Below are 22,794 nucleotides of genomic sequence, written 5' to 3'. Positions count from 1 at the left end.
TTGCGCAGCACTGCCTGGCTGACTCTGGACTCCTCCCTGGAATCCCAGTCAACGCAGTAAAATCTTGTGAAATCTTGTGAAGGTGTGCATAGACCTATTAGCAGCCCTGCAGATGTCCAGCAGGGGCACACCAGACAGGAACACTGTAGGTAGCAGCGATCACTCTGGTTGAGTGGGCTCTCGACGGCCGGGCACCGGTCGGTTTGCCAACCGATGACAGTGCATGATGCAGCCGGAGAGCCAACTGGAAATGGAAGCCTTCGAGAGGGCCTTCCTTGGTTCACAGGTCTAAAGTTCAAAAACAGCCGTGATGTCTTTCGAAAACTTTGTGCGGTCCACGTAGAACTTCAGCACTCTAGCCACATCCAGCGAGTGCAAAGTCCTCTCAGCTGGCGACGGGAAGAAAACCGGTAACACCAAGGGCTTGTTGAGATGGAAGTCCGACGGCACCTTGGGCATGAAGGAGGGGTGCATCCTCAGCACTACCCTTATCTTGTGGAATGTCAGGTATGGAGGTTTACAGAGGGGGGCCTGGATCTCTCCCACTTGTCGTGCGGAGGTGATGGCCACGAGAAACGCCGTCTTCCACGACAGGAACTTCAAGGTTGCCGAATGCAGTGGCTCGAATGGCGGCCCATGAGCCTGGTCAGCACCACGTTGAGCTCCCACGCCGGGGCCGGAGGCTTCACCGGCGGGAACGATCAGAACAGTCCTTCATGAACTCCCTTCACCAGGCGATGAGACCGTAGAGATGACTGCCCCAGAGTTCTGGTGTAGCAGGAGATAGCCGCCAGATGGATCTTGATGGAGGCATGTGCCACGCCCACCTTGGCCAGCAAGTATGGCAGCACTTGAGGGGCCGTGATCCACAGAGGGTTCATCTTCTGTGCACGGCACCAGACAGGGGAACCTCTTCCATTTATGTCCATAGCACTTGAGTCTAGGATGCCCTGGCCTTTGTGAGCACCTCCTTGCAGTCTGCCGGGATATCGTACCCTCCGAACTCTAGTGCTGCGGGAGCCAGGTCTGCAGGATCAGCGATCCTGGGTCATGGCGGAGGATGGCGCCTCCTTCCCTGGCACGAAGGGCCACGTCCATCGGTAGTTTGACCGGGGGGGGGGGGCGGAGGGGGACGCAGACATGTTCAGAAGGTCTGGGAACAGGATCTGCCTCAGCCACGCCGAGGATCATCCTGCACCAGGACCGTCTGAGTTGACTGATGAGTCGCAGCAGCAACGGCAACAGCGGGAACGCATACAGGAATAGTTCGTCCCAGGGGAATGAGAAGGCATCGCCCATTCTCCCCGGCTGGGGAAACCTGCTGGCGAACTTCCGGCACTTGGCGTTCGGATTGCCCCATCATTGGATTAGGAGATCCACTTGATCCTGCCGCAGCTCCCACTTGTGGCAGGAGCACAGCTCCCTGCTGAGTGAGTCGGCGATGGTGTTCTTTATTCCTGCCAGATGAAGGGTACCAGGAACATCCGTTGGGTGACAGCCCAGTGCCACAGATCCTGTGCTTCCTTGGATAGGGCTGGGGATCTGGTGCCCCCCAGCTTCCGGATGTAGAACATCATGGTTGTGTTGTTGGTGAAGATCCTTACCACTTTGCCCTTAAGGGACGGAAGGAACGACATGAGGGCCCAGAACATGGCACGGAGCTCCAGGACATTGGTGTGTAGTGACCTCTCCTCCGGGAGCCAAAGGCCTCTTGCGTGGAGATCTCTGGTGTGTGTGCTCCCCATCCCTCCAGGGAGGCGTCTCGTCACCATTTCCTGATGTGCCGGGGTCTGGAAGTCCATGCCCGACACTAGATGCATGTGGGTGCCCCACCACTGGATCGCTTGGCGGAAAGTCTTGTTGAGTGAGATCCTGTCTTCGAAGCTGCCCGCCGCTTGCATCCAATGGGCGTTGAGGAACTCCTGCAGTGGTCTCATCCGCAACCTGCATAGGTGCACGAGGTAGATGCACAATGACATAATGCCGAGTAGGGACATGGACCTCACCATGTCCATGGTCAACAACTGTTGTACCTTGCCGAGGATGGCCTTCGTCCTTTCCTCCGACGGTGCAGCAATCGCGTGCAGGACGTCTTGCGACAGTAAAAAGTGGGATTTCGCGAAGTTGATAGAGAATCCCAGAGCCGTGAGCAGTTGGACGGTCTTCGCTGTGTGGTCGACGGAGAGTTCCCTTGATTTTGCTCGGATGAAGCAATCGTCCAGCTAGGTGAGCACTTGGTGAACACCCTGGGCGGTGAACACCCTGGGCGCGGACTTCAAAGGGACGGGCCTTGAACTGATAGTCATGCTTGGACCACAAATCGTAGGAATTTGCAATGTCATTTTAGAATGGGGATGTGGAAGTAGGCATCCTCCAGGTCCAGTGACAGGAAGTCACCTTCCTCCAGCTGTCCCAGCACGTGCTGGAGGGTGACCATCCGGAATTTCTGGTACTTGATGTACTTGTTTAGATGAAGGTCCAGGATGGGTCGCCAACCGCCGGTCTTCTTCTGGATGAGAAAGTACACACCGGAGCCCCGCAGCCTCTTTGGGACAAGTTCTATGGCTCACTTGCTTAGCATTGCTCGTACCTCCAGAAGTAGTTGTGGGAGGTGGTTTTCCTTCCAGGCCACGGGTGGAATACGGGGTCACCTTCTTTGAAACTCCAGAGTGTGCCCGCGGGCTAGGGCATCTAGCACCCAACGGTCGGTGGATATGGGTTTCCACAGGCTGATGAAATTCGCCAGCCAGCCGCCCACTCAGTCCTGTTTCGCTGCAGCCTTCCCGCCGACGACGGGATCCTCCGGTGCCGCATCCTCTATAACGAGGAGCGGGCCGCTTGGCGGTACAACGAGGAGCCGCCGACAAATCCTTTGGAGGCAACTTGCTCCCCTCCAGAGCACCGAAAGGGCAGTTGTCGTCGTAGAACACGCCAAGGCCCGAGCTGTCTTGGTGTACGCCTTGATGGCCTGCAGTGACTCATGCACTGTCTTGCCGAACAGGTTGTTCCTGTCGAAGGGCATGTCCAGAACCCTGGTCTGCACGTCCTGGCGGAAATCAGTGGCCTTGAGCCAACTACGCCAGCAAAGGCAAACGCTGTTGCCCATCTTGCGAAAGCCAGTGTCGGCGATGTCCATGGCCAGCGTAATGTGGTCCATAGCCACTTCGCCTTCCTGTAGGATTTCCAGGGCCTCAGCCCTCTTGTCGTCCTGGAGGAAGTCCAGGAGGGGAGCGATCTTGAACCACAGCTCCCTGTTGTAGTGTGCCACGATCGCGAGGACGTTGGCCACTTTAATAGTCACCGCCATGACCCGTCGTCCCATGGTGTCCAGCTTCTTTCCCTTGCCGTCCGGGGGTGGGGTGGGGGTGGAGACCACTGAATCTGGGGACAGCTTTGCTCTGAGGCACATAGGGGCAGAGTCCAGGACTTCTTCTCGTACCGGTCTCTTAGCAGCAGCCGTGGGCGGGTTCTTAAGGAGCGCCAGCCCCTCATCCCAGATGTCGTCCAGTATAGGGACTGAGGGGACAGTCTTCCTTTTGGCCTCCCGTCGTTGGTAGAGGAAGCCCTCCTTCTGTTCGGGGCAGAGCTGAAGAGCTCAGATGCCCTGGCGATCATGGTGTGGAAGGAGCTAATTTCACAGGGGGGGGGATTGGGGGGGGTCAGGCGGGTGCGGAAGGCCCAAGGGGGTGTTGAAGGGAGGTCCATACTGTCGTCACCGCCGTCGTCGTCCGTCCCCATCGCTGTCTCAGTTCCCATCTGATCACTTGGAAGGGATGGGGGTGAAGACTGGAAGGGGGGGGGGGGGAAGGATGTCTCCGCTTGTTAGGTGGGCTCCCCGACGGTCCAGGTTCTGCTGGGTCATCAGCGGTGGGGGGTAAGGGCATCCTTGTCCTGATCTCCATACACAGGGCCTGCCACGGGCACTGGCTGCAACGGGACCGACGGCTGGGGCCCTCCGTGGCCCCATCTTCCTCGTCGGCTCCCCCGTTGCCATCTTGGTAGGGATCCTTCCCGTGGGCCCTAGATTCCTCGGACTTCTTGTCCCAGATCCTTCAAACGCTAGCAAACTCATCCTCAGAGGTGGTATCCATGTCCGTCATGGCTACCATGCCCCTCCTCTTTCCTGCTGGGGTTTCACGGGGGTCTTCGATAGGCAGAAAAGATTCCCTCCGGGGTGGCAGGGAAACTCTAGCCCCTGAAGCCATCTCAACACTGGGGAAGCCTCTCTAGGTTTCGCCAGGGCCGCAACGACTCCTTCAATCGAGGCATTAGCCAGGTGAATCAGGGCCCTCACATCCTTGGGCGTGCCTGAGGCCTGGGGGGTGGAGGGGGAAAAAAATAAAAAATAAAAAAAAAAAAAAAAATCGCTGCCTCGCTCCCCCTCGACCGGGGCTTCTCCTGAAGCTTAACCGGGTTCTCAGACTTCCTCTTCACCGAGCCAGAGCATTGGCTAGTGGTTGATGGCATCGGTGATACTGCACCCTGCCTGGCAGCGGAGGAGCCCGACCGACGGCACTCCCAGTGCCCGCGGAGCTTTGCCTTTTGCTGGGCCCCCGTCGCTGGAGCATCCTCAAAGTTCTTAAGACTGCTCAGATTTCTCCTCACCTGCTGCTGGGCTCTTCCCCTCCAGCCAGTTGGTGAGTACGACGATCCCCCATTGTCCGTTCGGAAATGTTACAAAACGCACAGTCCTACACGTGTGATTTGTCGTCATGAAGGCAGTAGAGGCACCGAGAGTGCTTATCCTCAAAGACGTTCTGTAGTCTGCATCCAGGGCAGCTCCTGAACAGCTTGGATCCAACAGGCGTCATGCTTCCTTTGTCCTGGGCCATGTCCACGCGAGGTAGGCCTCAAAGATCTTCTGGAATCCTCCGAGAAGTGGAAAACTCGATGAAAAGATGCCCTTCAGGCGCGTAGAATTCGAATATGTGTCCCCATTCATTGGAAGTAGAATCGGTGGAGCTTGACGCTCGATTGACCGAAAATATAAGAGTAAATTCTTCGAAAAATGCAGTAAAAGCTTGAGAGCTACAGCACGAGGACTCCCAACACTTGAACGTGCGGTAAAAATCTGAAGATGGCTGCCAGAGGGGCTTAGGTAGTAGTCATTGGCTGGGGGCAGTATGACCCAGAGGCCAGTGATTGGTTATTAGTATAAAGGCAGTTCAGAAACTGAAACTGGGGATTCCCAGCAACAGGGAATATTCATGAGCATGTGAATCCATGCCAGACCCCATGCTGGAGAATGCTGATATATCTTTATATTATGGACACCATTTTTCCATCATAAACTTTCGGAAAGAACTTCCCCCCCCTTTAACTTTGCGTCCGTGTAGCACAGCCAATGGACCACAATGACCACATCACAGACGGCATCACTAATGACATACACAAAGTCAATGTATTAAAAAAATGGGATGCCATTTTAAATATTTTTACTTTGTACAGTACGGTACGGTTTTAATTTCAATGTTAACACGATAATCGCTTATAAAAGACATACAGAAAGAAATGCACATCCATGTACATGTTTTCAAGCAAATGTTACTTTTAAAACTTAATTTATATACACACACCCAAAAAGTTGTGGTGGGTTTAAAAAGTTTTGAAAAAACTCACCTGAAATTTGAAAGTAGGAAAGTCCATTTCAGCCAAGTCACATTCCACAACGCCACCTAGTAGCCATTGCTGGAAGTTCACCTCCAGTTCTGAGCCACAACAGCATGGCATTGCGGGTATGCAAATTAGCTCAAATGCAACCCTTTCTCTCCAATAGGTCTGGAAACTTTCATGTCAGCCAATTCTATAAATTGGCATGCTTGGTGGGATTTCCTAGAAGGAATTTGGTTTGCCAGAGCTTCAGGCAGGTACTGGACACCCAGTCTTGGATAATGGATAGACAGTTGTATAGAAGGTCTTTAGGTAAAGATATCAGTCATCTGCATGGTTTAGTCAGAATTCCCATTTGTCGCTTTTTTCGCCCCCTGTCCTTTTTGTGGTCGGAGGGACTACTCCTGAATACATTTTATAATGTATATGGTATTGGGTTTCCACTAAGGTGGCACGTTCCAGGGGTGGATCTCGGGCACCCGATTTCTGCCCTAGAGTGATTGTGTCACTGTAAATTGGTTTTAGGGAATAGGTTGGTGGTGGATTTTTTGGCTTCAAGGGTGCATTTGACAACATTATCCCAATGCACCTTTTTGGTAGCCATTGGGTTAGAATGTTCAAAATCCCGCTCCTGGTCGTTTTCCAGGGCTTTGCTGTTTCAAGGTGACCATGAAGTATACTCAAAGTGGCCATTTTGGCCTTGTGAGCTGTACAAGTCCATCATGAAGGCCTCTAGTATGGCCCCAACTGGTTTGGGCTAGCAGTGGACCCTGGATAAACCTTCTCTTGGGATGGATTTGGCTAATAAGGGGCAGTGCCCGTGACCCACTGCCCTGGACATCAACTAGGTTCTCATCTTCCTTCTGATTGGTCAGTGGACTTGCTGCAAGGGCCAGGACCAAGTTAACGTTGGGATGCAAGTCCAATGGCCCAAAGGTGAGAAAAGGAACAAACAGGAAATTCCTATAGGAGGATATTGGTCATTTTTAGCATCACCATCTTTGTCATTGCATGTGACATTTCCTGCAGAAACTACACTCCGAAAGACATTCCATGGTGGTACAAAAGGCGGTACCACAGTGTCCACCACATGTAGAGTTTAGTTCTATATATGACTACTAGTGAGCAGTTAGTAGTGAACACTATTTGAATTAAGTTGTGCCACGTTGGATTCTAGAAGGAGAAACTGCATGTTATCGAGAAAACATTCACTTAAAGGTTAGGGCGAATGGCCGGAATAGTGTAGATCGTTGGGAAGGTGTATGTGAGCTCCATCAGCAGGGGAGCTATCGGCTATAGTAGCGAGGTGTGCCATCTTGAATTAAGCTGCATTAGAAGTGGAGTGTTTTGCTATGAAGGCTACAAGACCGCAGTTTGAGCCTTGGTTTTGTTCGGCAAATTTAGAAATTGTTCCTGCTGGGCAGAAGACACAATGGGCAAAGGCCCAGATGCAGATACTTTAGGGTGCATGTAGATTGAAGGTCTGTAACTGCAATGTTAGTATGCAGTGTACATGCGTTTTATTGTGTGACGAATTTGAGATGTGCACAAGTAGTCCAATGTAGTTTGGTGACAACTTTGGTTGGATGTTCTTCCATACTCCACCCACCTACCTACTAGAATTGCCAAGGCATATATAGTGCATGTATCCATTCTAAACATTACTATGATAGGAAGAATAGCATGGGTTAAAGGAAGAGTGGGGTGAGGGGGGAGAGGGACAGTCCATGCAAGTGTGGCACACAGGTTGCAGAGCAGAGGCGTTGCTGGGGGGGCTACGGGGGCTATAGCCCCCAGTCTTTTGGTTGTAGCCCCGGATAGAATCTCAGGAGCCACAACCAAAAGGCTAGCTAGCCCCGAGTCCTGCCAGTCCCGACATTAGCGTAGCCCCGGGTTTTTTTTCAGACCTAGCAACACCCCTGTTGCAGAGTGCCATGCTGGTGAATCAGTGTGTATTTTTATGCCAGTAATGCATTGTATACCAGAACAATTGCGCTTGTCCTTTCAACAAAATTAAGCTGCATGATAAATAACAAATGTAGATTACAAGAATATTGTCAAGCACCTATTTAATAATCTCCTTTTCATTCAACAGGAAGAATTTCCAGTCAAATGCGCCCAGCCTGTACTTGTATGCCTTTATACACTATTTGAAATACTGCATCCTGGCTCAGGTACGAATTTAAGAACACTCCCTCTGCAATAGGGTGGCATGTGTCTTGAGTTTCAACCCATCACTACATGGGGAGACCCATTAATGGTCATTAAAAAGTGGGGTTGCAGAATTGTCACTTAATAGATACATGATTCCGCAGTGTAAAGTGGAGTTGGCCGACAGTAAAGGTCACATAGTAGAAGCAATTAGAATATTGCAGTACTTTATAAATTAAGACATTCAGTAATGAGTGCCTTTAAAACCATATCATTTTATAGCAAAACCTCATTGCACAATGTAATGAGATCCTTGATCATCTAGTGTCTAAAAAGGCACTGCAGGGATCTGGTATGTGCTGATGAGGTGGGAACAATAGGGTGGTTTGAAATTGTTGAAGGCTTGCTTGTGTGGAGCGTTCCGTGAACTTCCCCAATTCGGGCGTATGGAAAGTGGGCTGGTTGGGATTGGTCGTGGTCCTAGCCAAGGTGCCTCCCCAAGGATGGTTTAAGAGCAATCCCGTTGGCCTGCTACCTCGCCAGAGGTGTGATAGTACCTCATACGAGATCCAGAAATGCACAGCCCAAGATGTCTTGCCCTATGTAATCCAAACATGGGATACATGCGACCAGCTTTTCAAAATCAACAAGTTCAGATATGCAGCGTTTGGGAAAGCTAGATTGGAATGTTACACAAAAGGCACCCAAACAGAGAAGTCTTATGCACAATCCACGTCAGAAGTTCCAGTTTTACACCAACAGCCACAAGGTGGAGTGGGAGTGGAGATGTGCAACACCACACAAGAGAAGCTTCCAAGATGGTGCAAAATGCTTTTTTTTTATTTTAATGATTTTTATTGTTAAAATATTGATTTTGATACAGATATCAACAGGTTACAGACTTTGAATAAAACAAGAACAACAGAGAAATGACATAGTAATTGATTTTGATCCTTTGTAATAGTATTTCTATAAGGCTAAATCATTTGTTAAATTCACTTGCGAATGTAATATGAACTATAATAGATATAAGCCGCATTAATATAACATGTAGTTTAGAATTAATTATATCACAGGTCTGCAACGAGTGATTTATATATAGTGAAAATAGAGATTTGGGGGGAGACGTACAGGGAGACAGACTAGAGACATATAAGGATAAGGAGGGAAGAGGATAGGGGGGGGAATGGGTATATTGGGTTATTTCATCAAAATAATCTAATCATTTCAAACATTATCAAGTTCTAGCATTTTTGAATAAGTATGGCAATATGAATAATGATGCTAATATAAGAATGTAAATTTATGTACCATGAGCAGTTGCATTAAAACAGTTAAGATACCTGGTGAAAAAATACCATTTAGCATTATATTTAGGAATTGTGTTGTGATTATTGGCCATGCACATCTCTAGTTTATGAGTGTTACAAATGGTGTTCCACCAGATTTTGGTGGAAAGTAAACTAGAGTCTTTCCAGTTAGCCGTAATACATTTTAAAGCTATACAGATGAATAAGTCATAAAGTCTTGCAGAGTCAGATGGGAAATAAGTTGTAATGGCTATACTTCCTAAAAATATGTTAACAAAGGAAAAGGGCACATCAACACAGAAGATACATTTAAGAAGCTTCCAGATTTCCTGCCAAAATTTAACAGTAAATGAACATTCAAAAAACATATGCATATACGTGGCGGGAGATATACCACATGACCAACATTTAGCATTATAATTCGGATTAGACTTAGCCAATTTGGCTGGAGTAATAAATGCTCTGTGCATGAAGAAATAATAGTGTTGTGATATATTTGCTGATACCGATATTTGTTTGATTTTAGCAAACAGACGATGCCATATTTCATCTTCAAACATGAAGCCCAAATCAAGTTCCCATTTAAGACGTATAGGGCAAATCTTAAAATTTGAGGTGAGCATATTGTAAATTTTTGAGGCTCGAAATTCACCACCTGTGGTAAGGTGCATTAGTCTAAGGGCATCAGGAGTAAGAATTTCATTTGAAAATTGGGCAAGTGCATCAAGGCAGGAATTCATTAAGTTGTTATAAAATTGAAAGTCTTTCTTAGTAATGTTAAAAGTGGTGGAGAATTGCTGAAAGGAAAGGACATACGTGTCATCTATAATCTGTTGGACGAATCTGATACCCTTTTGAATCCATGTTTTGCGGTTAAGGATCTTGTTATTAATTACTATGTTCTTATTATGCCATAGAAGTGGGGAAAGATGCTTACTAGGAGTTATAGTGTGAGGAAAAAGAAAGGTTTGTAGAGCAGATATTGAAGCTTTAATAGGGTCTGAAATCTTTTTAGTTGAATGTTTGAAAATGTATATGTAGTCCGTGATTTCGTGTGGTAAAACTACTTGTTTTTCTAATGTACACCAGGTTGGGATATCAGCGGATATAGGATCAATGAACCATTGACGAGATTGTTTTATAAGAAATGCATGATGATATGATTTAAAGTCAGGGAATCTCACTCCCCCCATATCATAGGGGGCTTTCAGTTTTGTCAGGGCAATTCTCTTACTTTTTCCTTTTCCCCATAGAAAATTAAGTAGTATAGAGTAAATGGATTTGAAAAAGGAAAGGGATAATGGGACGGAGAGAAGTTGCAGATAGTATAGTATTATGGGAGTGAGCATCATCTTGATAGTATCTAATCGCCCCCACCAGGAGAGGTATAGTGGAGACCATTTGGATGTTAGATCTTTGAGGGTGCCCAGTAGTGTTTCAGTGTTGAGTTTGATCGTGTTTGGGATAGTTGGGGCAAAACGAAGACCTAAGTATTTGACTGAGCTATTGCACCATTTGAGGCCAAAAGTGACGATATCATGTTTAAGGCAGTATGGATTTAAGGGCATAATTTCTGATTTCTGTGTATTTAATTTATATCCTGATACTTGACCGAATTGTGATAAAATACTCAAGAGATTGGGAATATGAAGCTTGGGGTTTTTAATTAATATTAGAATATCATCTGCATATGCAGCTATTTTATTTATTGAAGCACCGACTTGAATTCCTGGGATGTTTGTGGTAGATCTTATTGATTCTAGAAGTGGTTCAAGAGAGAGGATATATAGTAATGGTGAGAAGGGGCAACCTTGACGCGTTCCTCTTAGTAAGTGAAAGGAGGAGGAAGTTTGACCATTTAAGTAAATAGCCGAATTGGGGGCAGAGTAAAGCAGTTTGACCAGTGAAATAAATTTTTCACCACAACCATGCCACCGTAGGGTTTGAAACATAAAATTCCAGTCGACACGATCGAAAGCTTTTTCCGCATCTAATGCAATGGCCGCATAGCCTTGTGTGTCTTTTTTGTCATTGGCAGCAAGGTTGATGGCGTTTAATAGGAGTCTTGCATTAGAGGATATATTACGTCCTTTTACATATCCTGTTTGGTCCGGTTTAACTAGACTTGGGAGTGAGGATTCGATTCTATTGGCAAGTATTTTGGCAAAAATTTTGCTTTCAATATTGATAAGGGAAATGGGTCGATAGTTGCTTGGAAGAGTAGGGTCCTTGTTAGGTTTTGGAAAAATGATAAGCAAAGCTTCAGAAAATGATCCCGAGGAACATTTTTGTGAGATAAAATATGAAAAAAGGTTTTTGAGCTTAGGTGTTAAGGATTGAGAGAATGTGTTATAGAATTCTGTGGATAGTCCATCAGGGCCTGGTGCTTTTCCTTTTCCGAGGCCATGGATGGCTTTGGTAATCTCGATAGACGTGATATCTTTTTCTAGATGAGATAGATCAATGTCAGGGTAGGTGGTTCTACTGATGTTGTTCAAAAAGGAATCAATGTTTTCTCTGGGAATAGCGCATTCTGGAGTATATAGTTCCGTATAAAATCTTCTAAAGCATTCCAATATTTCATCAGGCCTATGATGCATCTTGCCCTGCTTATCTTGAATGTGAGAGACTTGAACTTTTTCTTTTTTGGTTTTTAGATAAGAGGCTAACATTTGACCTGCTTTATTAGAAGTTTGATAGATCTTAGTTTTATACTTAAGAATGGTTCCTGCCGCCAACTCAGTAATTTCTTTATTGATTTCAAAGCGTATCTTAATGACTTGTCGTAGATTGGCTGAGTTAGCGTCAGTATAATAATGTTGTTCTGCAGAAGTGAGTTTAGAGTAAAGATCATCGAGATGTTTTTTCCTGATTTTTTTATTCTTGCCTGATAGGGCCATTATGTGGCCGCGAAGGGCCGCTTTGAAAGCATCCCAATTATTGACAGTGGAGGTATCTTGATCTTGGTTTTCGTTAAAGTATTGTTGAATGAAAGCGTTGATGGATTGAATAGATTTAGGATCATTTAAAAGAAAATTGTTAAATTTCCATCTAGGAGAACCCTTTTTCATATCTGTAAGGGAGAAGGAAGTAATGACAGGAGCGTGGTCAGAGATAATGATATTGGCAATCTTTGAGTCTATAATGGTTCCCGAAAGAGTTTTTGTAGCAAAAATATAATCAATACGTGACAATGTGTTGTGTGGGGGAGAATGGTAGGTATAATCCAAATGTGAAGGATGAGATATCCTCCATGAATCAATTAGTCCTGTCTCTCCTAGACAATTTATAAAGGATTTGTGAGTTTTGTTGGGTTTGAATATGCAACTGGATTTTCGATCTAAGAAGGGGTCAAGAACCTGATTGACATCGCCACACATTATCAGGTTGACGAAATCATTTTTCAAAATTATTTGTTTGATATTATTCCAAAAGGAGGGATCTGGTAGTGTAGGTCCGTAAATGTTGAGAATTGATAATTGCGTCGTGTCAATTTGCAGTTTCACCCAAACCCATCTACCATTTGTATCTGCATCTTGGGCAAGGATTTTGTAGGGTTGTTTTTTGCTAATAAGTATCGCGACACCATTTTTCTTGGATAAAGCTGGGCTAGCAACAACTTCCTTCACCCAAAGAGATTTGAGTTTCATTGATTCTTTGAGGGATAAGTGTGTCTCTTGTAGACAAGCTATTGTTGGTTTAAATTTATTTAAGTGAGATAGTACTTTACATCTTTTCATTGGATTCTTGCAACCCTTAATATTCCATGTTATGCATTTAAATATCATCTAGCTGGCGGAAATTTGATATTCATACATCTTATAGCTATCCTACAAAAATACACATATACCATTGTCATTCGATTGAAATAATGTACACACCAATATTTGTGCTGAAGGAAGGAACATTGAGGGTCAGGGAAGGGAGATAGGGGTTTGATCACATCTTGACCGGTAGTATACCATGACGAATGAATGAATTTGGGGATCAAACAGGACATGGGATAAGGAGTTAAGGGGATATATATATGGGGGATAGGAAACGCCTACCGAGTCGCTAACTAGGAAAAAACGACTTCCTGTGGAAGATGGACCCAAAAGAGCGCCCACCCCACATAGTTAATATCAATGTAAGTTCAAAGCATTAGGTAATTAGATACTTATGAGTGTAAAAGTCAAGTGATGGGGAACCAGTTTCAAGTAGTAGATGAATTAGAGGTCGCCGCTGGAGAAGAGATGTCCATGTTTTCATTTTTGATGGATTGTATGAAGAGCCTTAGGTCAGCGGGATCATCATAGACTGCAGAGCGTCCTTCGTATGTGACTTTAAAGGAGCAAGGGTGGAACAGGCCATATCGGACATTAAGTTGTTTAAGGGCAGGCCGGAACGCCAGAAAGACCTTTCTTCTTTGGGCTGTACTTCTAGCCACATCCTGTGATATAAATAACTTACTACCATGCCAGATTAGAGATTTACGTTCTTTAGCTGTGGAGATGATGAGTTGCAGTTGAGAGTATTCTAACAAGTAAAAAATGAGCGTTCTTGGTGGCTGACGAGCTGAGGGAGAGGCTGAGGGTTGGCCAATCCTATGGGCACGTTGTATATTAAAAGTGGTTTCCAAAGGCAAATGTAGTATGGCCGGTAGGAATTTTTGTAGGAAGGCAATGGGGTCTGTGCCCTCAGCTCCTTCAGGCAGGCCCGAGATGCGTAGGTTGTTACGCCTACTCCGATTTTCCAAATCTTCGTTATGCTTTTGAAGTTCTTTGATGGATTTCTCCATTTGTGCAACCTTGGGTGATAAATCTTCAAGCGCGCCAATTCTTTTCTCTGCCTCATCTACTCTGTTGATAACTCCCATCCACCTTTCATCTAGTTGCTGTAACTTAATGTTAGTGGTTTCCATAAAGGGTTTGAGTGCCCTAATTTCAGCCAGAATGGTTTCCATTGCGGAGTCTGAGATTCCAATTGGAGGTGGGGAGTCACTTTTGGGTCTTTTTAGAGTAGTTGAGGAGGTGGTGGCGTCTTTGGTAGAGGTTCCATTTTTTTGGTTTGCTTTGCTGGTTGCCATATCTGAGAAGATGATATATGTACGAGTAGTTATGGCGTGTAATTCTTTGTGGAAGATAATTATGCTGACGAGTAGTATATAATTATTACATCCATATTACTCCCAAAGCTTACCTCTGACCTGGAGAGACCAAAACGTGGAAAAGCCCAGAATAATAAGGAATATACTACCGAAGGTTGCAATGGATTTGTTGTTTAGAGCTGTTGTCCATAGATAGAGGTTTGGACCAGTGGAGCTGTAGGTATAAACTGGCTGTGTGATTATAATCCTGCTTGACAGTACAATATCGGTAAGTTGCAGCAAGAAGGCAAGGTAGTGATTAAGGTTAAAAGGAGAAATGGGTTTTTGTAGAAGGGAGGTTAACTGACGTGCTCAGTATTGTGATTTTCTGTGTGATTTTGTAGAGTAGCCTGTTCGCCCCTCTAATAACTTATAGCTTCCTTAATAAGGTTGGAGATCCATGTTGCCACTATTGTACATCAAACTTTTCAGTCTTTCTTGTTAATTTTAAAAGTTTTTTTTTTTTTTTTTTTTTTTTTTTTTCCTCCTAAGCCTTTTCCTTCAGTATGCTGTTATATAAAATGTTAATATGTTCACTTAATAGCTATTTCTTACTGTAATGATGTTATTTTATCCTCCAGCAGGTGGCGTTCTAGTGGAAACGTGCTTGAAGTTTAGGCCCAGCCTGCGGTGTCAGCTGATGAAGAACGCCGCCCCTCTCCTCACGAGGGGCGGTTCGCGTTCCGACGTCCTTCCGATGCGGAAGCCCTTGATTGAAGCTGCAGCGTATGAAGCCCTTCCTGACTCCGGAGCCGCGGAGAAGTTCCACCGAGTGCGAGCGGGATGTTAATAATGCTCAATATGACGAAAAGGTAAGTTTTTTTTATATATTATTATGTGCCCTAATGCCATTTAATTTTAAAGTGAGGCGGAGCCGATCCTCTAGGCGGCCATCTTGCCTCGGCGCCTAGCCACGCCCCCGGTGCAAAATGCTGCCTGCACCTTTAACTCAAAGCTCATCATTACTGCTATGATCCGTCTGGCAATTCGCTAATCTACAGGATACAAGGTTAATACCCCAATGAGCCGGATTAAGACACATAATAACCAATTAGGAGAAAACTAACACAAGGAACATCCTATTAGAATTGAGCCCAAACCAAGCCCTCATTGAAGTATAATACGGGTTGGAGACGTCAGAGGAAGAGAATTCCAGAGGAGCCAGACATGCCTTGCTCATGCACCCTTGATAAAACAGGGGAGAGACCTGGATGAAGGACTTCAAGCAGGAGACACATGCAGAACACGCCTGCAACAATTTGGGGGAAGATAGCCACCCTCAGCCCCCATATCTTAAACGGTCCCTGCCTAGAGATCCAGGAAGGAGACATTAAACAGGGTGTTTAATGCTCCCACACCATGTGGTACTTGGAAGGCTTACCACGTAATGCCACCCCCACCAGCAACAAGAGATAAATGGGACAATGGCAGAAGGGTACAATATGGGCTGCCATACAAGTGCCCCATTAAGGGAGATGGTAGGTGGGCATTACCCCATTCAAGTGACTGAAGGTCCAGGTTGAGAATTCTTAACAGAACTAAAGTCCAGGGGAGATATAGTAATACTGAGGCAAAACAAGGGTTACAGGAGACCTGCTGAGGACACTTAAAATCCGCATTAGCAGGGTAGGCCCCGAGAGATCAAGCACAGGTGTTTTCACTCCAGAAGTACTGGTAAACCAGAGGAAGAAGTGGAAGAGTACCATTAGGTCAGGACCATGGGTGAGGTCTGAAAAGCATAAAGTGAAAGCAAGGAGGCTGCATGGTCAAGCAGACTAAGCCTTCCCAGAAAAACAGTCGATTTCATTAGAGTTGGGCTGAAATTTCTAAAGCAGAGATTGTGAAGTTTTTGCATTGGAGAAATTATTGGAAACTCCCTGTTTATTACTATAACAGGGGAGCCTGAGGTTTAAGGACTTATGAAGACGTATTTGGCCATTCTTTTGACAGCCATTGTAGAATAGGATACCTCCAACAGCTTGGGTGCTTGTTACCTTGATCTCTCCCAGACACCTACAAAAGAACATTGTAGGTTGATCCTACCTACACACTATTTGATACAGCACATTGGTTAAATACGATCCACCACCCCCCCTACAGCCTGTAGGTGTTTGCCCAAACCCTACCTGAGAAACAGACTTAAAAGGATCCCTCAAAGTTTGAATAGTATACCCTGGTCTTGGTTATCATTGCTCAGCCTAAGACACCTGGCCCAATTTCAAGTACCTTAGAGATCAGGCAGCAGATGTGTTACACGTGTGTGCAGGGATGCTGGGTTAGTAACATTCAGAAACATGGTTGGTAGAATGACTGAGAAGTTTGCTTTTTTTATTGCCTTGATAATCTGGGTGGCAAGAACTCCCAGGTGAACCTCCAATTCCCAACTCCCAATCCAAGTCTGATCTTATGGTGTTCTACAGGGGAACTTGCCCGAAATGGTACACTGCAGTCTAAGCAACCACTGAATTGTGCAAATCACTCATCCATCTGGAAAAAAAAGCATGGTAAAGAGCAGAAATCATTCCCCAGTTTTGGGTACAGTGTGCAGCTAAAGGATGGTTAAGTGAAAAAAGCTATGGCTCCCAGATCCATTACAAAGTAACTCTACACAAGTGGCTTCCTGGCCGTCCAACATTAGTCACATTAACTGCATTCAGGGGAAGTAGCAGTCATGCCAGATTCCTGAAAGCGGATTGGGCACTGTGGTGGGTGTCAAGATGATTGGGACCAATGGTCACTGCTCTTCGCACATCTATTGCTCAATGAGAGATGGTGGCAGAGGGGTGGGATAAATGTGTGCAATAGTGGGGGACAGGTCCTGGTTTGTTCTCCTTTGCGCTCCTGCCTTCTACAAACTCTTCACTCGCTCGGTGGTGTAGAGAGATGATCCAAAAATGTGTGGCGACACAAGTGTGGTACAAAGAAAAATGCTAGGCACAGAAACATGGCATACATCATTTCACATATATTTGGCATGCACTAAATGCTCCAAAAGATCGAAGATTTAGGCTGAATCACAGAGGAAAGTGAACAGATGTGAACCCTTCAGAGAGACCAAAGGCTACATGTACAGTAGGCAAGAAATAACTGGTGTAGTGGAGCCAAGTCTTACATAGAGCCAGGCATTTTCACATTTGGATACTCCTCTTTAAACAATTTTGTTGCCAAGTACAACATGGCTTTGGAAAGTAGAAATGATAAAGAATGTTCCACAAACCTCACCTTTAACTTTGATGGCCTTGTCAAGTTCAGCAGCATCTGAAGAAGGATTAAATCCACCATGTGCCTTAAGAGTAGGTCCATGTTCCTAGTGAGTAAACGTGCACAATTAACAGATTGTGTCCAATTAAGTACGAGGGCAAAACATCTACTGGGGCACAATCCTGATTTTAGATAAACCTCAAAACATGCAATTTATGTATGATCTGTGCACTCCAGGCCCGAAATGGCTACAACGTTCACTGTAGTGTGGTTCAGTGCCAACATTAAACAGGATTAAGCAACTATATTTGAAATGCACTTTAGATATTTTATCTTTTGCAACTTAACACACAATAGGTTGAATCTAGTAAAAGCATTCACACAAGTCAGTTTCAATAGTTATCCCCTTTAAACCTCATGAAGGAAGTAGTCAAGAGTTTTTATGGATACCGATAAAAACTATATATATTTTGAACAGCTCCCTATCCACGGCTTGTCACATGCCTGAAACGTTCCTATTGACCTTGACACATGGGCATTCACAACGATTGATCGATTGTCAGCAAGGTACAATATACAAGCAATTATTAAACACTTTCACATTGCATGATATGGCTACATTTTGTGGACTGCAATTGGTAGGAGAGGGAGACAAAAGTTTGGGAGTTTAAAACACATGTTTTCTATGCAACAATGCAACAAGCACAGACATACAGAAGCTATGGAAGGGTTCATTTCAAACTTGGAATGTTTAAAAATCATTTTGTCAGAGATCTGCTTTGTGCTTTGCTAAATTGAGTGCATGTAACAATTCATCCATTATTCGCTCAATTTATTATGCAATTACATATTACAACTGTTCCAAACAATGTATGTTTTTATTTAATCCAAGAATTGCATTTTGAAAAGGCCTCATTACACACCAATAGAAGTGCCTTTTCATTTATGTGTGGCACGGCTTTGAACATTTCAAAACGTGTAACACGACAGTTTTTCTGAGGTCCCACTAAGGGCTTAGTAAAACCGTTCAACCAAGACAGCACCAGACTCCACGCTTAGTATAAGGGTATACCACCTGAGTATATGGTAGTGTAGACAGAGCAGACAGGCTCATTTTAGAAGGGGGAATAGGGCTGTAGGAAAGTACATAGAACCTGTAGTACCCCACAGATTCAATAGAAACACTTACAATCAGTAGTATTATAAGGTTTATTGTAAATACAAGTAGGCCAAGTTTAAGTCTTGGCTTAAGTACTGGTTATAGAGTCAAACACATTTATAAAAACGCAATGATTGAAGGTGCACAGACAAACCTTCAGAATACTTGACAGTAATTCTAGGGAAGTCAGACATTATCATACACATTTAGTATAGGCCACACCTATTCATGGGGAGTAAAACCAATAGTTACCTTTTGATTACATTCAGAAACACAAAGGCAGTAGACCCTGTCAGTTATGCAGGGACAGTCTGCATAGAAATCACATAATCAACCAACCCTGTTACCAGGATACTTCCCTGAATCTGTGTTCCACTATTCAGAGAACAGTATATACCTAGAACTACTTTTAGGTTAACAGTTATACTAGGTGATTAAACTCTTTTGGAGTAATGTACAATTACCATTGCTTTTTAGTTCAGTGGAACATAGACTAAGATGCACAATAACTCTTTACGCTAATTTAGGATTGCACCAGGTAGACCAAGTCAGCAACACCTAAAGAACACTTTAAGAATGGCACACAGCCATTCTAGGCAGGTAAAACCTAATGTTTCAATGTAGTATTACAGTTGTTTTTCAGATCAGTGGAACACAGATTGAGGTAAGCAATAACTAACTTATTCTAGGATGTCGCACGTCTAACTTAAGGTAAGTAAAACCTATATAGTGTTAAAGGAGCAATGTGTAGGTAGGTATAAACCGAAGACTGTTTGAGCATCTGTATAAGAGACCAGGGAAGCTAACCCCAATCTAACACTTTATGAATGACTCAATGTTATTCTAAGGCAGACTTATTCTAACCAGGCTATACAGCAAGTTAGGGGAAGCAAGATCCAGTTGGGAAACTAGTGCACCTAGTTTCTGAAAGAAATAGTTAGTGAAGCCCACAGCATTACTTTTGAGAAAGAGGCATAACCAATAAAATAACCTTACATATACTCTTGATCTCTCTTCTGCCTTCGGCACGGTCAACCACACCATCCTGCTCAACCGTCTCCATGATAATCTGGGTATCACGGATCAGGCTCTGGCCTGGCTGAACCCTTTCCTCTCTGATCGACCCTCCCAGGCTCAACTGGGGTCTTTCCGATCATCTATCTTCCTCTCCACCTGTGGGGTTTCCCAGGGGTCTAGCCTCTCACCCTGGCTTTTCAACCAATACCTGGCAACTCTCGCTCACTGCTTTGCCATTTTCTGCTCAAATTTCCAGTGCTACGCTGATGACCGCTCATTTTCTGGCTGCCCTCGGCCACCTCCTCTCCCTCTCTGATCCGACTGCCTAACTGCCATTCAGAATTGGTGTGCCGCCAATGATCTTTGTCTGAATGCCAGCAAGACGGAGATCCTCCTCATCGGCACACCATCTCCATCCTTTTCCCTCACTCTCTGGCTGGCCTCCATTGGCCCTCCTCCTACCTCTACCTGCGAGGCCAAGAATCTTGGCGTCATCTTTGACTCCACACTTTCCTTCTCGGCCCATATCTCGGATGTCTCAAAAGTCAAACATCCGACTCCACCTCCTCAGAGGTATGCTGCCTTTCCTCTCCTTCCCCCAGAAGCTCATGGTATCCCAAGCTCTGGTTCTCTCTAGCTTAGACTATTGTAACAGCCTCTTTCTAAATCTATCAGGACTGCAAGACTTGTCCTTGGCCTCAAGCCCTGGGATGGTATCTCTCCAGCTTTGAAATCTCTCCATTCACTCCCAGTGGATGCAAGGATTAAATTCAAACCCTCTGCATTGTCCACAAGGCTTTCTGGGGCCTGGGTCCAAAATACCTTCAGCTACCCCTTTGCAAATACCTCCCCTCTCGAGCTCTTCACTCCTCTACCTTTAACTCCCTCAGGGTCAGTTGTTTTTCAAAGAAACGAGCTGGGGGTAGACCTCTATCTTCGGCTGGGGCCTCCCTGCCACTCTAAAATGAGAACCATCATCTCCGGTTCCGGAAGCACCTCAAAAGCTTTCTCTTTGCTTCTGCCTTCACTCCCCTGCTGATCTGCTCTCTTGGCACTGTGCACCTGGCCACCCTCTGTCCCCTGGGCCCAGCTACCTGCTCACCCTGCCACCTTCCTGCACTGCCTCCTGGCCACCCCTTGCACTGGGGACTGTATCTGTACCCATACAGCCCCCCCCCATTTTTCTCCTTTTTCTGCACTTATTCAGACTTACCCAGTCTGCTGCCTTAAACACAGCACTTGCCACTTGCTGGCTGCTGGCTGCACTACCACAGTTTGCCTCAATTTTCTATCTTTTATTTATCTGCGCTCCTAGGCTTCTGCACTTTCCACTCCCCCTTCCATGCACTTTTCCCTTTCCCATGCACTTGCGTGTTCTCAATGTCACTGCGCCTAGTAAGATAGTTTTTATGTTGTGCTGTGTTCTCCCTTGCCTAGTCGCACTCTGAAACACTTGTGTACGAGCGCGATACAAATAAAATATATATCAATGGCACAACACACATTAAAAAGGCAAGTAAGAACTTTTGTAAATGCTCACTCAGATTTACAGTTACCAAATACTTTCACAAGTAGGTACCTTTAAACACTGTATACTTTTAGAATCCTTTACTTAACCAATCATTCCGATTCCATTGCTGGAGTTCTCTCAGGGGCAGAAGAGGGACTCTAGTGGTCTAGGAGCCAGCTGTAGGCAGGGTGTGATAGGGTTCTATTGCAGGCAAAAGTCAGAGTTCCTGTTGAACTGTTCAACACTAAGTAGATCACTTTAAAGTTATTTAGGGTCCAGGGACTTCTGAGAAGACACTCTAGAAGGATTCCAGCAGTGGGCTTGGGTGAACTGGATGAGAGGACTCCCAATCACTAGAACACCACAAATCTTTACAAAAATCAAACAGGCTCAAGGTAAGTAAATACCCCACACAACACATTACCTGGAAGAAGAGTTGCAGTAAGACGATTTCAGGATCTGCAGCCAAAAACATGGTAATTGAATTCCTTTATCATGAGATCAGTACACTGAAAGGGCTTTTGCCGCAGGGATCAACAGGGAAGGCTCCAGGCACACTTTTTGCAGCTGGATACGCCTCCTGTTTTGGAGCCCTTTTCTGGATCCAGAAGACTGAATATCGCTGGTAGTCACTTGCAAGGTCCGGCACTCTGGTGAGGGGACTATTTTCATGTCTCTTGCGGTCCAGCAGGATAAGTTTCAGCTCGATTCAGAAGACCATGCACCACACGATGGCTCGAGGTCCCAGGGTATTAGGTTATTCCAGCCCTAAAAGGTTGCAGCATACCATAGGATGGCTCAAAATTCAGGTCTTGAGCCAAGTGAATCTCACCAGGCTCTGGGTTGTGTCATCCTTTTCGGGATCCCCAGGTCAATTGGAAAGAAGTTACACAGCAAGCTCTTCGGTCGCTGGAAATCGCTACAGCCATCATTTCTTCATTTACTCTTCGGTTCCAGCTCCAGTGGTCGAAACTACAGTACAACTTCTGCATGCTCTCCCTGCATTTTACAGCAAAGGGTTGTGTGGCTGTACAATCGGGACAGCCAGCCCCCCACCACTGGGAGTTTTTTCCCTTTCAGGCAAGGTACAAGACAAAAGGCTGTGGAGTTGGACTCCTCCCTCACTTTCTGCCTTTCCAGACGCTCTGGAGCCTGGGAGGGGATTTGGGGTAAGCGACAGGATTCCCACCGAAGACTAAACAGCCACAATGTCGTTCCCACCTAGAAGGGCAGGGGGAGCCCTCAGAAACAGCAAGTGCATTCAATGTACAGGACCACTAAAGTTCTAACATCTGATCTACTAATGGAGTGGATGAAATGGATGTGGTCTGATCACATCCCCACATTTTCCGGCTGTTTTCGGCGTATGATGAGAACTTGAAAAACGTCTTCATGAGGGAAAATATATATATATATTACGTGGCCATGTAGTTATGGTTAAGTTGCTGTTTCCATAGGAAGAGCACTTTTTGGGCAGCTTATAACTTCCCTCTCCCTGGATGGATCCTCACCAAACTTTGCAAAAAAAGCATATGGCCCACTCTGAATTATTTTGCAAAGTTTGGTGAGGATTCGTCCAGGGGGGGAAAGTTATAGGGGGGTCCCACAACTTTTTTTTTCCCCATAGACTGAATGGGAAAAAACTTTGCGCACGGCTACAGCCCGAACTGCTGGGCGGATTTACACCAGATTTGCGACAGGAGCAGCG

General features: G+C 45.4%; 1 protein-coding gene across 5 annotated transcripts in view; it reads right to left on the bottom strand.

The window, feature by feature from the left end:
• LOC138510289 (annexin A1-like) overlaps window positions 1–22,794 on the bottom strand; it is a 314,660-nt gene that overhangs the window by 218,926 nt on the left and 72,940 nt on the right. For all 5 annotated transcript variants that reach the window (XM_069625817.1, XM_069625818.1, XM_069625821.1 and 2 more), the window contains one exon: window positions 17,422–17,506. In XM_069625817.1, the coding sequence (XP_069481918.1) occupies window positions 17,422–17,506 (85 nt within the window). The remainder of the gene's footprint in view (window positions 1–17,421; window positions 17,507–22,794) is intronic.

This window comes from Ambystoma mexicanum, chromosome 6p, assembly GCF_040938575.1.
Source record: "Ambystoma mexicanum isolate Mex_15411 chromosome 6p, UKY_AmexF1_1, whole genome shotgun sequence".
Classification (NCBI taxonomy): domain Eukaryota; kingdom Metazoa; phylum Chordata; class Amphibia; order Caudata; family Ambystomatidae; genus Ambystoma; species Ambystoma mexicanum.
Note: the sequence above shows the minus strand (reverse complement) of the source record. Positions and strands in the feature narration are given on the sequence as shown.